Here is a 14,520-nt window from a genome sequence, read left to right on the forward strand (position 1 = left end):
CACTCGGTCCTGATTTTCTAACGCTAGCAACAAATAGCATTGCAATGATTGACCCTTCATTCATACGTCCCTCAGTTGAGTACCAAGTACAACTCTGGAATGAGTCGGCGGTTCTAGTGCTAGAACCAAATCATATTTAAACAAAATGTTTACATCCTCATACATATTGGGAAAACGCCTCGACATATTTCGTTTCGGTTAATTTAAATTTTTTGAAAGCGCGATTTTGTGACATCGCCTCCCTCATGTGACTGATTGATTGATTTAATCTGAAACACGAAAATAACCAATCGGCGCAAACCGTTCCAAATTAAATGATTTATTTTGTTGTGGCTGTTTTTGTCTATCACAAATCTTACTAAACTTTCTTTTTTTTTGCGCAGCAAACTTTATAATTTTTTTGCATCGTTTCTTGCAATATTTCCACTTTTTTTATACAAATACCATGAAAACTACTGTGGTTGTTGCTCCCACTAAGAGCAGTCATTTTGTGACCAAGCCCTGCTGTAACTCTCACACGCGGCTTTTTGACTCTGCCATGGCTCCCGCGACTATCGACGACGACATCGACACAGTTATCGAGTACCCGGAAACCGCTCAAAGCCGGCTCGAGTACATTTCGCCCAAGACTGGCCGGCCGGTCACCAAGTTCCAATACCGCGTGTACGATGCTTGCCGCCAGATTCCCAAGGGCTCGTTCACGACGTACAAGGCCATGGCGGATTTCCTGGCCACTGGGTCACGCGCAGTTGGTAACGCGCTATCCAAGAACCCGTTCTGCCCGCTGCCCATCCCTTGCCACCGGGTAATCACATCGGACTATTATATCGGTGGGTTTAGCGGAGACACGACTAGCCTGATATTTTTCAAAAAGGCAAAGCTTGAAAAGGAAGGCCTGAGGTTTGACGACAAGGGGTTTGTGGCGGCGTCGTTGCAGCAGAGACAGTTTTTCAATGAATTTTGCGAGTAATGCGTCTTTTTGTTTTAGTGAAGTGGGGAATGAATTAAGAAATAAAAAACAATTTTACAAGCAAATGGAGGGAGTGGGAAAAATGTCTAGAGAAGCGGAGAGAGAGCTGCGGTTTTGGTCAATGCGCGGCGGATATCGGCCTCATCTATAGAGAGTCTGACTGCGCGGTCGTCGGCGGCACCCGAATCGGACACAATGCGACGACCGCCGCGGCGTGCGACCTTGGATGATGCCTCCAGGATAATGATGCCCTGGGTCTCCATCATGGATACCAGGTCCAGGAACTCTGTCCGAGAAACGGGAGCCAATAGGCCAAGTCTGCCGCAAATTCCCATGTACTCGGCATATAGCCCAGATACAGCAATCCCACCAGCCCCTGCGGCCTTCTTCTTCGATGCGGCTGCCGCAATATTAGCGAGCGAAATGTGAGCGCAGAGCACGAGCTTTTGCTGAAAATTCAAGGCGTCCAGCTTCTGCCCCACAGGCGACCCGTTGAGCTTGGCCAGCGTCTTGGCAACATGCGCGATGGTTACCTTGGGCTGTAGGGAGACCCCTTCATTCTCCTTGTCCGTGGCCTTGCGCTTGTGGTCGGACTCAGCAGCCTCCATGGCCTGGCGGCAGACGTCCAGGGCCTTGCGGAGGTCACCTGAGGTGGCGGCGACCTTGCGCGCGCACAACTCCAGTGCTGCGCGCTGAATCACTGGATCACCGGCACCAGCGACGGATTCCAGACGGCTCTGCAAAATGGCGACAATGTCTGTGACTTGGTACGGGTTGAAGTTCAGTAGCAAGGGTTCGCAGTTGCGTGCTTGCAGGCGCGGCAGGAAGCGGTCAGTGAGGTCCAGCGCATTTGCTATGCCCACAAGCGCCATTTTTGAATCTGGATGCGCCGCCATCTCAAATAGTCTGTACAGTACCTCCTGCCTGTTGCCCAGCAAACTGTCGACCTCATCTAGAATAACCAAAAATGCATCGCCACTGTACACCCTCCTTTCCAAAGAACCTTGAGCACCCGCCTCGGACACATCCCCCGTCTCCATGGCATCCAATACGGCCTTGTACACTTGCCCTGGCCGCGTGAGGGGCACACAGTTGACGAGCACTGATGTAAAGGTCGACGTCGACTTCTTGATAAGGGCCTGGAGACATTCAGTTTTGCCGGTGCCCGGATTTCCCGAGATATACATGCTACCGCCGCCGCCTTTTTCGACCGTCGACTGGAGGAATCCTTGGATCGTCTGCTGCTCTGATGCACGCCCGATAATTTGCGGGGCGGCTGTCGAGCGGTGGAAAACGGTTTTGGTGGCAATAAAGTGTGAGACTGTCTTCTTTGGCGCGTCGTTGTTGCCGCTGTTGTTGTTTTTGGCTGCGGGGAGGGCAGGCTTTATATTTGTTAGCAATTTTAGTGGGCTGTCCACGTTGTTCTGTGGGCGTGAGATGGGTACTTCGGCAAGTGCCTCTCTTCTGGTGGAGCCACGGGCAAGACGAGTAGCAGGCATTGTAGTATTTCGTTTTCTGTGAGCGTAAATTAGTCAAAATTAGTGATAAAAAAGAATGAAGGGTCTGAGTAAAAAGCGAAGAAAAGGATACAATAAAATTTGCTAATTGCTAATTGTATTCTGTTTGCAAAAAAAGAGCCTAAAAAACTGCGTTCCTAGAATTTTTTTACTACTACCGGCGATTGGGAACCCGCGCTTGAAGCCAACATTGACGCCAAAACCGCGCGTACAGTGGGAAAATAACGCGTTAATCAAATTGGGGAATGTCGTGCTCATTTTTATTCTCATTCTCTGCAAAAGGGGAATAAAGCAAGAATGATCGAGTTGATTGTTTGATCGCGGATTAGACAACTAGTTTGGTTATGAAAAAATTCGACCGCTTTGTGTCATCTGTAATGACCATGTGCATTAAAGCACTTCAATTACTATGCAACAATGTAGCGTTTTATTTTCAAAAAAAAACTAGTCGAGCTTGACAAAGTGACTAAAAGTATCTTACAGATTTACTCAAATCAATATTTCAGACAGATCCAAATACAACTTCTCGTCAATAACAAATAATGGGAACTTCGAACAGCCTACTTTTCCCGCACATTTCTCAATAGTTGTGTTCACATAAAACTCAGATAACGATTTTTGTTTCATCATTTTTAAATTTGCAATTTTTATGACATCAATAAATTCTATTGAAGCATATGTAGGATGGAATGTTTCCAAATATTTCATTAAAATAGATTTGAAATTTGTAACTGTACAGTTATTTGGAACTAAAGCAAATGGGCCACTATTGCTTGCCTCATTCACAGGATCAAATTTTCTGAGCTGAAGAAGTTCTGTTGTTTCCACAATTGGCCCCGTGTTTGTGTACGCTGGGTGTTAGTCTGCTTGAGCTGCAGTAATAGTATAACTAATTTGTTACTGTAAAAATGGTGGAGAACAATGATGAGTAAAGAAAAAATTATTTTAGAGAACTGCTCGACTTTTACACCTGTGTTTCTTCTGCGCTGTTAATTTTTGGCGCAAATACAAATAAAAGCTGTTGCTGTTTGAATGTACATTAAAGCAAAAATCTAAAAGGAAGAAGACTGTTAACAAGCTCACATGGATATTGTGATAACAATAAACTATAATAAATATATTAATATCAAAAGTCCACTATAAGGGAGATAAAGATGCACCCTTATCAATCGAAAACCCAAAGTAGTAGAATATAATCGCGATTTAAAGTAATCGCGATCGTCGCGTGACATAGCCGTAATTGCTATCACAGCTATACTAGGCAGAGTTTTGTTGAGCGTAATGTTTTCCAACAAAAAAGTGCGAGTGAATAAATCTAGGGTATATGGATTTTATTATAAAGAAAAATTTCACACATTGCGCATTTCTTTTTAAGTGTGTTAACATGCGCACTAAAAATAAAAATAAAAAGGTTGCTAAGCTGCCAATTGCGTAAGCCAAAAAGAAAATGCGTTCAAAAGATTGTGACCGCATGACCAGCCGAGCAGTCTTTGTATTAAATTATTAAATAACTTAATTTTGTTTTAAATCTAAACGATACAACCAAATAATTTACAACAATCTTATTCACATCCTGCTCAAATTTGACTTTCTTATGAGCTCAAACATGCGTACTATACACTTTTCTAATGCTGCTTGTATTTTAACACCAACTGAAAATTGCTACCTTTTGAGCTGTGCGATGATTTTGTGTTTTGATCAAGCACATTAATTACACGTGTACAACGTTTTCACATCTGCTCCTTTGTGGTATTGCACTGCTTATATGCATAAATACCCTGCAAATTAAATGTTTAAAATGCATACATTGCTTTTCTGCACAAACCTTGCACCAACGCTTTCTTTCTGTGATAATATTTTATGTATTATAACCAAGACTGGCGTGACGACTAAGTAAAAGCAGAATGGTGTGCATTTGCTAAAGTTTATTACGTAATAAAAGTTAATCTAAAACTACTATATTATTCAAAAGTGATATTCTCCAAGTGGGGATACAACGCTTTGAACTTTTTGACAAAAGAGGCCTGGCCAAACTCTTCAGATAAAAATATAACCTGTTCCAGTGACGTTATTGCCAGTATTAAGTATTTTATGCAATTAGGTTTTATATCCTTGGAACTTGCGGTTACTGCGCCATTCAGCTTCAGTTGGGTGATGTTTGTTGAGATCGGATGCACTTGATTAAGGCTTAGCTCAAAGGCACTGTCACTTCTGATTTTGCCTAGTATCAGCTTGGTCAACCGGGGAACTTTTGGCAATAAATCTAAAATTGAGGTAAACATTACTTGTTGGCAAATTTCAAGAGCATGGAGATTAGTCCAACATATTACCTGTGCATCAAATCTAGACATGTCTATGTTCAAATCAAGAACCGAATACTTAATAGCATTTGTATCTCCAAAAAAGCTGTTTGTTGTTTCATAAAAGTCATTCATATCCATATCTGCATCTGGGGTCAACATAACATCGCAATCACCTATTGTTCCCCTGCTTGAAGAGTTCATCAGCTTCAATGACTTGTATGACCCCATTATCTCTGCTTTGTCTATACGCTTAAACTCAATAGACGAGTTGAAGATATTGCTTTTACTATTTACGTCACAAATATCTATATATTTCAATTTTGGCATTTTTAAGGTAAATGGCTGTTGCTCAGTTGCATTGTTAGAACCAACCTGGCCAGTAAATTTGTTTGTAGAGCCGCTGTTGCAATGGTTCAGCTTAAAGGTTCTTAAATTTTTGAATATAATCTCATTTGATTCGCTGTCGTTGCTCGTAAAGCTGTTCCAAGTAAGATTACTGAGATCCCCTTCGATTTTAACGCACTCTGTGTTTCCCCTGTTTATGGTAAATAGCGGCACATTGTTAATATTGTTTGAATTAATTCTCAAGCTGCTTAGCTCTGGTGAAAATGTGTTGGTAGTAGATTCAATAGGAACATCGCAATGATATGATTTCAGTTGGTGTACGTAGCTGTTGAAAATAATACTGCAAAATTTGCTCATATACGCATTGCATTTGTCGGATGAGTGTATGCCAATGTTGTCGATATGTGGCAGTGTTTTAACTAAATTATTTGCAAACACGCATGTAGCTTGCATATACTCGCAAGTACTATCATTGTACCAGATATCAGAGGTATTAGGCTCATTCAAATACACTTCTAGTTTTTGTATTTTTGGCCATATATTAGAGCCGTAGCATATAATTCTTTGGAGCCTGTTAATTGTTGCGTCCATAATAGTTAGACTCTTCAACTCTGGGCACAACATAAGCGGCGTACTGTTTTGGTTTTTTTGATAGCGTATAAACTGGACATATTCAAAAGCAATGTCCCTTTCAGCAAAGTTGTACTTTATAACCATTTCCTCTAGTTGCTTGAAATTTATAGTTTCTGTCACCAATTTATCTTGAAACATGTCCCAAGTAAATGTGGACTCAAGGTTGATAAGCATTAAGCATTTTAGTGATTCGGCATATATCCTCGGTAGCGTGCTCAGAGTATTGTTATTGGCATTCAGAGTCAAGTGCGTGAGCTCGCGCGAAAACTGTTTTGCTGTAAATTCCATTGGATAAACAAACCCAACATGAGTTAACTGGTTAGCGTACAGGTTGGCCAATGCATTGTAGAAATACACCTTGTTGTTTTTATACGAAGAATAGTCCAAGCGCATTTGAGTAATACTGGGCATGTGGTGTTTGGTTTGCGTAGCCAAATAGTTGCTGTGCTCAATGGGGATACTCGATATTTGGTTTGAATCGCCTTTGTAAAGCTCGCACATGAAAATGTTTAATTTTGTCACGTTTGGCCACTGATAGTTTTCAAAGCTCAGTAGATGCTCGAAGTGGCGGAATGTGGGAACTGCAATGTCCAGGTTTCGCAGAGCTGGAAAATACAACTTTGCGGTGCTTTTGTTTTCCTCCATATATGACCCGGCTACGAAATCCAAACTCAACTCGTGCAAGTTTGAAAACACGAAGTTATCAGTGGGCCCGGTGTTTGCCAGCTCGTTCCACATAAATGACCTGGGAATATTTCTCAATTTTAATTTCTGTAGTGTCTGACAGTTAATCATCGGTACATGTGTTGTAAGACGTATATCAACATCAAGTGACACCAGCTGGCTAAAATAGACCGGCTCTTTTAGCAATAGCGGTTCGTAATTCCAAAGGTGTTTTAGATTGTGCGAGTACAAGATCAAAAGCGGGCTGAAAATTGCTGATACGGACCCATCCTGGTCGGATAAAAGACGAAAGTTGCTGACATGTGGCATGTGAGTGATTAGCTGTTCGTGAAAGTGCCCGGAGCATTGCAAAACCTCAGATTGAAGCCCGTGGCTGAGAAAGATACGCGGAATCATACCTCCAACGATTTCGATTTTACTGATGCTACTCCAATCGCAGCTTCCAAATGAAAAAATTGAGTCTGCCTCGGTAACTAGCGAGTGGTAATACGGAGGATACTGTATTCTAACGAGCAGTGTTTTGGCAAAACATGCGTTTCCGGTGGCCTTTATCAGCCCTATATTTGTGTTTGCTAGTTTATTTTCGGCGTTTTTATTTGATAAATGGTCAACAAAACCTTGGTTCTGTCGAGCAGACCCGTCCAGAATGGCGTTTTGGTAGACCAAGCACTTTGCGGCTTCTCTCCACGCGTGGCATACTCCCAGCAGCGGCAAATATTCTGTCCACTTGTCGAGCGTGGTTTCGTCGGCGTTTATAAGTTTGCACAAAATTTTGTCGAAAACGACAAACGGAAGTTGACTAAAGCAAGACATGGAAAATTTAATGTATATGTTAATTATGAATAAATTAATAAGAAATAATGAAGAGTAGAGAGAAAAGAAATAATAATAAAAATAATTTATATTAGATTAAATGCGTAAACGGTATCAGCTGTGGACTAGAACTCCGAAAAAGAACTATCCACAAAAGAGGGCAGTTTCTATTAATAAATCACACGAGTACGTACGCAGAAAAGGATGTCTAATATGTAGCGACTGTAGAATAATTGTGTAAGATGTAATTTAGCAGCGAAAAAAGGGAAAACTTTACTTTCTGCTCAATTTCTTGCGTTTTTCTCTTTCGCCGTGTGCGCGTTTAAATAAAAAGAGTGACTTTCGCCTTTTCTTTTTAATAAGAAAGCGCCAAGGCCGTGTGTATACTTTGGTTGCAATTAAAGCTTCAACCCCAACAAAGCTGGTATATTAGTGCCCTTTGTAGTGTTTATTTTCCCCCTGTTTTCGCTCGGCAGGGGCCAAGAAACGAGTATACTTTTGAAACCCCCCTTTTTCACAAAATTCGCACAAACATGTGATATTTCACCCTCTTACCGACAAAACTAATTCCATGCCCAGCCAATGTTTTTTACTTCCAAAAATATACGTGAGTAATGTAATGTCGAAATAAAAAAATAGCCAACAACCTACTCGGCTTTCTTCTTTTCCATATCCACTTCAGCTGGCGTCTTCCTCTTGGGGAACTTGAACCACTGGTAGCACAGGACGAAGAACACAACATCGTCGCGCAAAGTTCCAATACGTTCAATCAACGGCATGGGCACAACCAGGGCATACAGGTCATCGATAAACGTCAGCAAAAAGCGGTAAAGGAACGCAGTCAACGGAAGCATATCCACCGTGCGTAGTTTGTGGTTAATAAGCAACTGTGGCCACATTTGTATAAACTCCAGTGTATATACCGTGGCCAAGCTGATGTGCAGGAACCAGCTGATAAAGGACTCATGGTGCTGGTAGAGCAGGGAGAAAGCGGCATACAGGGACATGGCCGGCAGGCACACAAATATCATGTACCAGGCAGTCTGCTGGTCGACCTCCCTCTGTACCTTCTTGCGGTTCTCCATCTCGGCCGAAACAGGGCCCTCTGCAACCTCGGGCTTGCGCTTTCCAATGGTAAACAGATCCCTAAAGCTCAACACCTTTGTAACCTTCCATGCCTCGACTAGCGCCCCGGCGGCAGCGCCCAGGAGCACCACAATATTGGTCTCCTTACGCCGATCCCACATGTACATAAAGCTAATCCACGAACTAGCCAGACTCATCAGCATGGAAGAGCGCGAGATACCGTCCAACCCCTCGGCGGCAGCGGTCTTCCCTGCCCAGAACGATACGTCCTCCTTGTACGCTAAGAACTCAAACAAAATGTGCAGTGCCATGGCCGACACTGTGATGGCCAACATCATGGGGTTGACACCGTAGACCATTTGCTTCAGATTGTCGACGTCCGTTTCCGTGTACTGAATTAGACTGCGGCTGGAGGTCAGCTCATTAAGCCCCTGGCTGACATAATTGCTCAGCCGGAACCACCCAAGCACAACACCGCTCAGGGCCAGATCTATTTGCAAGTCGAGGGCGTCCAGAGGTGAGTCTTTGGAAACGTGAGATTGATTGGTCAGTGGATACCAGTTTTCGGCAGTAATCGATAGGGGGTTTTCCCAGAGCAGAGGGATATACGGCGCGCTGCGGCTGTCCTGAACCCGGTTGACGCGCAAATAAGGACCCAGATCAAGAGGGAATCCCCAGTCGTAAAACCAGTTATCTTCCAGCACAATCTCCCAGCTCACCCGCGTCTTTCCATGCGGCACCCACACCGCCTCTTCCGTCGCCTCTGCCTCTGTTGCCTTCCCCACTGTGGACTCATTGCCTTCCAGGAGCGCATGCTTGCGGTTAATCTTGCGTGGCCGAACGCTCACCAGGGTAGTACGAGCCACAGCCGCCATCTTGTCGCCAAAATCAGGGAACACCGCTCCGGCCCTTTGCACAAACAAAAAGGCAAATAATTCAGTGCCGTTCTGCTGCCTCAGGGCATCAGGCAAAACTACCCTCACCTGGTCTGAGAATTTGGGATGCCGGCGGGTGAGCGGCTGGGGCGGGATATGCCAGATACGCTGGGCTGTAGAGAGGAAGAGCTGCGGGTCCTCTGTGAGTGTCGACATGGTTGTAATGTACATGGCGGCCTCGTACTCGAAGGGCTCTTGCCAGGCGAGTGGGTGTACGGTGGCTAGGTCGCGGATAGCTGGCTGTGGGTTGAGAAAGGGGATGTGCGTAGATGGATAGAAGATGCGGATGGAGATGGTCAGGATGCGTGACATCCACCAGGCAAAGATCGCAAAAGCCGCGACTGAGGACGCCTTGCCGAGAAACGACATTTTGAACGGGGGATGCACAAATTAGAAAAAAAAAAAAAGGAATTAGAATGCAATAGAATAAAATACAAAACAAAAAAGAAAAAAGCAAAAGCAACACCAAAAAAACAATGCCTTGTTTGGCTATATCGCCCCGCTCATATACATTTCATATTAAGTTGTCTTTCGTGTGATCAGTCCCTGCATCATATCAAAAGAGTTTCCGTCCGGCTCCAAGCCATACACGGCCGTGGGGTTAAGCAGACTGCGGACCATGAGCAAGCCGTCCTTGGGACACAGTCCGACGACGCGGGCGCTTTCGTGGCCGCGCGATGCCAGCGTAACAACCTGGTCCCCATGGATCCAGTAGCGATAATACGCAGGAAGCAGAGGCGCAAAGCCACGTAACAGAAACTGGCGATACAATTCCTCAAACTTGGCCGTAATCAGAGCCAGCGTCTGCTCGACCGACAAAGCGGGCAACTGCGTGCCGTTACGGCGATTAAGCTGGGAAATAAGGTTGTTGATGGACGTTGTGGGCAGCGCGTTGGCCACGCTGAGGCCAAACCCAAAGAGAAGCGTAAACTCGTTGGTTTTAAACGACGACGTGACAAGGAGGCCGCCGATCTTGACGTACTCGCCGCTGTCCGTCTGCGCATAAATGTCATTGGGCCACTTGAGGCGCAGTGGCAGGTCGGCGTACCCGGGCAAAGAGCGAATGGCATTGACAGCGGCCAGCGAAAACAGGTACTGGAGCATGACCACGGGTGCCTGGTCCATGCGCGGATGCCGCAGCAGCATGGTAAATTGCAAGCAGCCCGGTGGCGAGATCCAAGCGTTGCCTCCGCGTCCGCGCCCGGCCACCTGCACCGAAGCTACGTTGACGGTTCCGTTGGGAAGCAGCGCCTGGAGCTTAAGATTCTTTTCGAGGAACGTCTGTGTCGACTCGGCCACGTCCGCGTACATAAGCCAGGACCCGGCTGTGTGGGCCCGTGCAGAAAGCATGTGCTGCAGCGCCAGGCCCATGTCGAAACGCGGCGTCTCCAGCCGCTCAGGCACGGCGTCTGCCGTGCACATGACCAAGAGAGCTGAGCCGCGCTCGCTGGCTTCAGCCGCCGGCTGCATGGCCTGCAGGCGGTCCAGGGGAGCGCGATGTGGACCGTGGGCCGTGGCGGCAGCAATGTGGATGTCATCAGCGCCGTCTCTCAGCACCCGGTGCGTGTCCGCCGCCGCGTTGAGTGCGTACATGGTCGAGGCAGCCGCAGCCACGCCGGATGCGCGCGCAGGCACCAGAAACACGGGCGAGCGTTTGGGTATGCCGCCGGCCGCGTCATCAGCCATTGCGCTCGCGTCAACGTCCAGCCGCATATGCGCCAGGAGTGCGCCCAGCAGCCGGCGACGATGCAAATCGTGTGCCTTGAGGTGCTCAACCAAGTGGCGGTTGTGTGTGCGCGTGTAGCAAGACGGCACAAGACAGTCCCAGGCGTACTCTGGGTGCAGCCCCGACAAAACAGCCGTGCCCTTGCCCACGCGGCACACAACCACGGCGGCAGCCCCGATTACGCTCTGGGCGCGATCCAACGGATTGGTGACGTCCGGCGCGTAGCGCACCAGCACAGTGGTGTTTTCCAGGTTGTCTGCGTCCACAAAGTACCCGCCGCCATTATAGTAAATTCGCAGGCGCTCGGGATCTCCGCGCCACGACTCCAGCGGCAGCCTAAAAGCCGCCTGATCTACGGTGACCTCGGCTGCGCGCGCGCCGTCCTCCGAGTTGTAGTCGTATCCGGGATATGCCGTCCCCAGGCATGTTCCGTCAAAAAAGGCCAGATCGCGCGGTCCGTTCACCTCGATCGCAGTGTTTGGCTCAAAAATACACCACGCGCTGCCGTAGTACCCGCCGGCGCACAGGCCCAGATACCGCCCACCGCCCTGCACCCACTGCCGGATCCTCCTGTTGGCCTCACCATGTAGCGCCTCGGCGTAGGGCTTGTCGCGCCCGCCTGGTATCACTACCAGCGCAGTCTTGCTTTCCCATGGCTGCGTGCGCAATGTGTTAGCGTCGACCGCCATCACTGCGTAGCGGTGTCCGAGGAACTGCCGCAGTGTGCGCATCGATGCTGTGAATGAGCTGAGCCCGACGCCGGCCCCGTTGTATACCAGCACATTGAGTTGGCTGCTCATTGGTTAGTAATATATAAATGTGTAAATAAGCCGCTAATTTTTTTACTGCAACATAAACACATGAAGAGAAAAAGTATGAGCTGGCTGATTCCGTTGCCAGCTGCCCTTTTGGCATTTGACAAGTCACAGTGGCATTATTTGAGCCAATCGCGAATGTACAGAATATTTTTTGATTTTGGCAAACAGACCGGCGAGCCAAAATTGATCTGCTTACTTACCTTGATCCCATCTCCTGTCGACAAACAACTAGTTTGAATTGTTTTTTTTGCTCTCTGAACACTCTTCCCTTGTTTTTTTTATTCTTTTGTTTGGTTTTAATTATCAACTCCAAATTTAAACCACACAATTCAACATCTCTTTTGTTTAGCCACACTTCTACCTGCGCAAATGCCTCGTCTGCCTCGTGAAAAACTGTCTGCCAAAGCTCAAATTTACTCGTGCAAACAATGTAACAATACGTTTTCAACAAATAACGAACTCAGTGAACATGTGCGCTCACACAGCCCACTGAGAGTCATGTCAGCAAACGGAATCATACACAAACTCAAGTGGAAGGATGACAAGGTCAAATGTGTCTGCGGGTTACTCTTTGCGCGAAGCTACATGCAGTTGTTCCATGCCACCGTTTGCAAGGCCCTCAACGACACCGAAGCAAAATATGACACCATAATCGCCGACGCCAGCAAAGCTCAAGTAAGTACTTTAAGATACACGGCTAACGACGCATTCACTGTTTTTACTTTGGCCATTTTGCATACTGATGTTATCTGTCTTTTAAAGAAAATGTTCTTTGTTGTAGTCGCGACCAAAAAAGAAACACGTTGAAGCAATAAACATCAAGGTCGATCGCGGCAGCGGCTTGATTATATGCAAAACATGCCACTCTGCCATTCCTCCCAACATGTTGTACAACCACGCATACCGGTGCCGATTCCGAAACGATACCGAAAAAGAAATTAAAGTCAACGTTGATATCATCAGAAAAGCGCACCGCTACCTATTGACTCCAAAAGCAGGTGCCCTTAACCAAGAGGAGTTTGAGGCATGGTACAAGAAGCGCTCAACCGAGGAAGGCCCCTCGATTCCTGGAATCAAGGTGTTTGACGATGGATATTGGTGTAACCACTGCACCTATGCTGCAAAGACCAAGATTGTGATTGGTAATCATTTGAACACTAAGCATATGGTAGGCAGGAAACCCTCCGAATTTACCCCTGGATCCGTGCAGCAGATCATTAGTAATGGCAGATATAAGCTGTATATGCGCGTTTCAGAGTCAGCCAAATCGGATCATGATGATGATGAGTTCGATGCGTAGGGGTGGCTTTGACGATTGGACTTGGGAGCTTGTGGAACATGTGTCACAATTATCTTTTTTTTGCTAGAAAATTATTTTTAAACATTTATCCGGATGAGGCTAAAACAAAGAAAAGTCCACGTTTTATTTTCTTTGTTACCACGGATTAGGGTCCATGATAGAACATACAGACATCGCAGATTTCGGGTTCCAAAATCTTCGTGCGGCGCTGCTCATGTGAAAAAGTAATATAAAAAGAAGCGAATCTGGCATGCCGAGGGTGAAAATAATTATTACATCACATTATTCTTATCTTTTCGCAACTAAAGAATAATACATTTTTCTTCTCATTCTCACTTTCAGACCATGCCCGTCAACAATATCAAGCTCAACAATGGCGTTCTCATGCCCGAGATCGGCCTCGGCACCTGGAAGGCCAACGAGGAGGGCACCCTCGCCAAGACAATCAAGACCGCCATCGACTTGGGCTACAGACACATCGACTGCGCCAAAATCTACGGCAACCAGAAGGAAATCGGCAGTGCATTGTCCGAGCTCAAAGTTCCACGCAACGAGCTATTCATCGTGTCAAAGATCTGGCAGAACAAGCACCGTCCGGAGCTTGTAGAGGGCGCCCTAGACGAGATTCTTGAGGAGCTCCAGCTTGAGTACCTCGACCTCTTGCTGATCCATTGGCCCTACGCGCTCAAGCCCGAGCGCGATGACCTGGTGTTTACTGCCGATGACCTGGACAATGTACCCATTGTTGACACATGGAAGGCCATGGAGGCCCTGCTGGACACCGGCAAGGTGCGGTCTATCGGTGTTTCCAACTTTAACAAGGCCATTCTGGAGAAGTTGATCCCACAGTGCCGCATTGTCCCTGCTGTTAATCAGGTTGAGATTCACCCGTACAACCAGGGCAATGAGCTGGTCGACTACTGCCAGAAGAATGGCATCAATATCACTGGGTACTGCCCTCTGGGCGGATCCAAGATTACCGTGATGGATGACGAGTTCATTAAGAGCGTGGCTGAGGCTCATGCCTGCACACCAGCGCAGGTGGCTTTATCCTGGGCCTTGTCGCGTGGCATTGCTGTCATTCCCAAGTCTACTAGTCCTACTCGGTTGAAGCAGAACTTGAATAAGGTCGATTTGTCAGCGGATGAACTGCGCATGTTTGCGAAGATTACCAAGCACGAGCGCAAGGTTGACCCTGCTCGCGATATCAGGGAGCTTGAGTGGATCTTCCACGAGGACAAGGCGCAGTGCCCGCTTATCTAAAATGTGGCAATAATAACTTTTTGTATTGAATTGTCACGTTTCTAAATATAATATTGACATTGTGAAGATATTGTGAAGATATTAATTTATGTGCATGGTGATTTTGATTTCGGAAACTTTAAGAACA

The 14,520-nt window shown here is 46.5% G+C and overlaps 7 protein-coding genes across 7 annotated transcripts; 3 read left to right on the forward strand and 4 right to left on the reverse strand.

Annotated features, from left to right (window-relative positions):
• Positions 1-381: 381 nt before the first annotated feature.
• Positions 382-1,029, forward strand: BX661DRAFT_175859 (6-O-methylguanine DNA methyltransferase). Its single transcript, XM_051534194.1, has one exon. The coding sequence runs from the start codon at positions 446-448 to the stop codon at positions 968-970; it is 525 nt and encodes a 174-aa protein (XP_051395358.1). The 5' UTR covers positions 382-445; the 3' UTR covers positions 971-1,029.
• On the reverse strand, positions 1,030-2,958 carry BX661DRAFT_175860 (P-loop containing nucleoside triphosphate hydrolase protein). The gene has a single exon (XM_051534195.1). It carries the CDS (start codon positions 2,467-2,469, stop codon positions 1,057-1,059), a length of 1,413 nt encoding a protein of 470 aa, XP_051395359.1. The 5' UTR covers positions 2,470-2,958; the 3' UTR covers positions 1,030-1,056.
• A 1,437-nt stretch (positions 2,959-4,395) lies between these two features.
• On the reverse strand, positions 4,396-7,433 carry BX661DRAFT_9127 (uncharacterized protein). The gene has a single exon (XM_051539586.1). It carries the CDS (start codon positions 7,263-7,265, stop codon positions 4,449-4,451), a length of 2,817 nt encoding a protein of 938 aa, XP_051395360.1. The 5' UTR covers positions 7,266-7,433; the 3' UTR covers positions 4,396-4,448.
• A 406-nt stretch (positions 7,434-7,839) lies between these two features.
• Positions 7,840-9,704, reverse strand: BX661DRAFT_175862 (cleft lip and palate transmembrane protein 1-domain-containing protein). The gene has a single exon (XM_051534196.1). The coding sequence runs from the start codon at positions 9,653-9,655 to the stop codon at positions 7,913-7,915; it is 1,743 nt and encodes a 580-aa protein (XP_051395361.1). The 5' UTR covers positions 9,656-9,704; the 3' UTR covers positions 7,840-7,912.
• On the reverse strand, positions 9,705-11,870 carry BX661DRAFT_175864 (biotin-protein ligase). Its single transcript, XM_051534197.1, has one exon. It carries the CDS (start codon positions 11,810-11,812, stop codon positions 9,806-9,808), a length of 2,007 nt encoding a protein of 668 aa, XP_051395362.1. The 5' UTR covers positions 11,813-11,870; the 3' UTR covers positions 9,705-9,805.
• A 191-nt stretch (positions 11,871-12,061) lies between these two features.
• Positions 12,062-13,413, forward strand: BX661DRAFT_175866 (uncharacterized protein). Its single transcript, XM_051534198.1, has 2 exons — positions 12,062-12,505; positions 12,612-13,413. Exons 1-2 carry the CDS (start codon positions 12,200-12,202, stop codon positions 13,128-13,130), a joined length of 825 nt encoding a protein of 274 aa, XP_051395363.1. The 5' UTR covers positions 12,062-12,199; the 3' UTR covers positions 13,131-13,413.
• Positions 13,414-14,514, forward strand: BX661DRAFT_175868 (NADP-dependent oxidoreductase domain-containing protein). Its single transcript, XM_051534199.1, has one exon. The coding sequence runs from the start codon at positions 13,476-13,478 to the stop codon at positions 14,391-14,393; it is 918 nt and encodes a 305-aa protein (XP_051395364.1). The 5' UTR covers positions 13,414-13,475; the 3' UTR covers positions 14,394-14,514.
• Positions 14,515-14,520: the final 6 nt, after the last annotated feature.

The sequence above is a fragment of the Kickxella alabastrina genome, assembly GCF_025024165.1.
Source record: "Kickxella alabastrina strain RSA 675 chromosome Unknown BX661scaffold_1, whole genome shotgun sequence".
NCBI classification, from domain to species: domain Eukaryota; kingdom Fungi; phylum Kickxellomycota; class Kickxellomycetes; order Kickxellales; family Kickxellaceae; genus Kickxella; species Kickxella alabastrina.

What these genes read in the sequence shown, in the direction of transcription:
- BX661DRAFT_175859 (XM_051534194.1), top strand. Translation starts at nt 446, where the DNA reads ATGAAAACTACTGTGGTTGTTGCTCCCACTAAGAGCAGTCATTTTGTG.
- BX661DRAFT_175860 (XM_051534195.1), bottom strand. Translation starts at nt 2,469, where the DNA reads ATGCCTGCTACTCGTCTTGCCCGTGGCTCCACCAGAAGAGAGGCACTT.
- BX661DRAFT_9127 (XM_051539586.1), bottom strand. Translation starts at nt 7,265, where the DNA reads ATGTCTTGCTTTAGTCAACTTCCGTTTGTCGTTTTCGACAAAATTTTG.
- BX661DRAFT_175862 (XM_051534196.1), bottom strand. Translation starts at nt 9,655, where the DNA reads ATGTCGTTTCTCGGCAAGGCGTCCTCAGTCGCGGCTTTTGCGATCTTT.
- BX661DRAFT_175864 (XM_051534197.1), bottom strand. Translation starts at nt 11,812, where the DNA reads ATGAGCAGCCAACTCAATGTGCTGGTATACAACGGGGCCGGCGTCGGG.
- BX661DRAFT_175866 (XM_051534198.1), top strand. Translation starts at nt 12,200, where the DNA reads ATGCCTCGTCTGCCTCGTGAAAAACTGTCTGCCAAAGCTCAAATTTAC. An exon ending in CCGACGCCAGCAAAGCTCAA is followed by an intron (nt 12,506 to 12,611) that starts GTAAGTACTTTA and finishes TCTTTGTTGTAG; the next exon opens with TCGCGACCAAAAAAGAAACA.
- BX661DRAFT_175868 (XM_051534199.1), top strand. Translation starts at nt 13,476, where the DNA reads ATGCCCGTCAACAATATCAAGCTCAACAATGGCGTTCTCATGCCCGAG.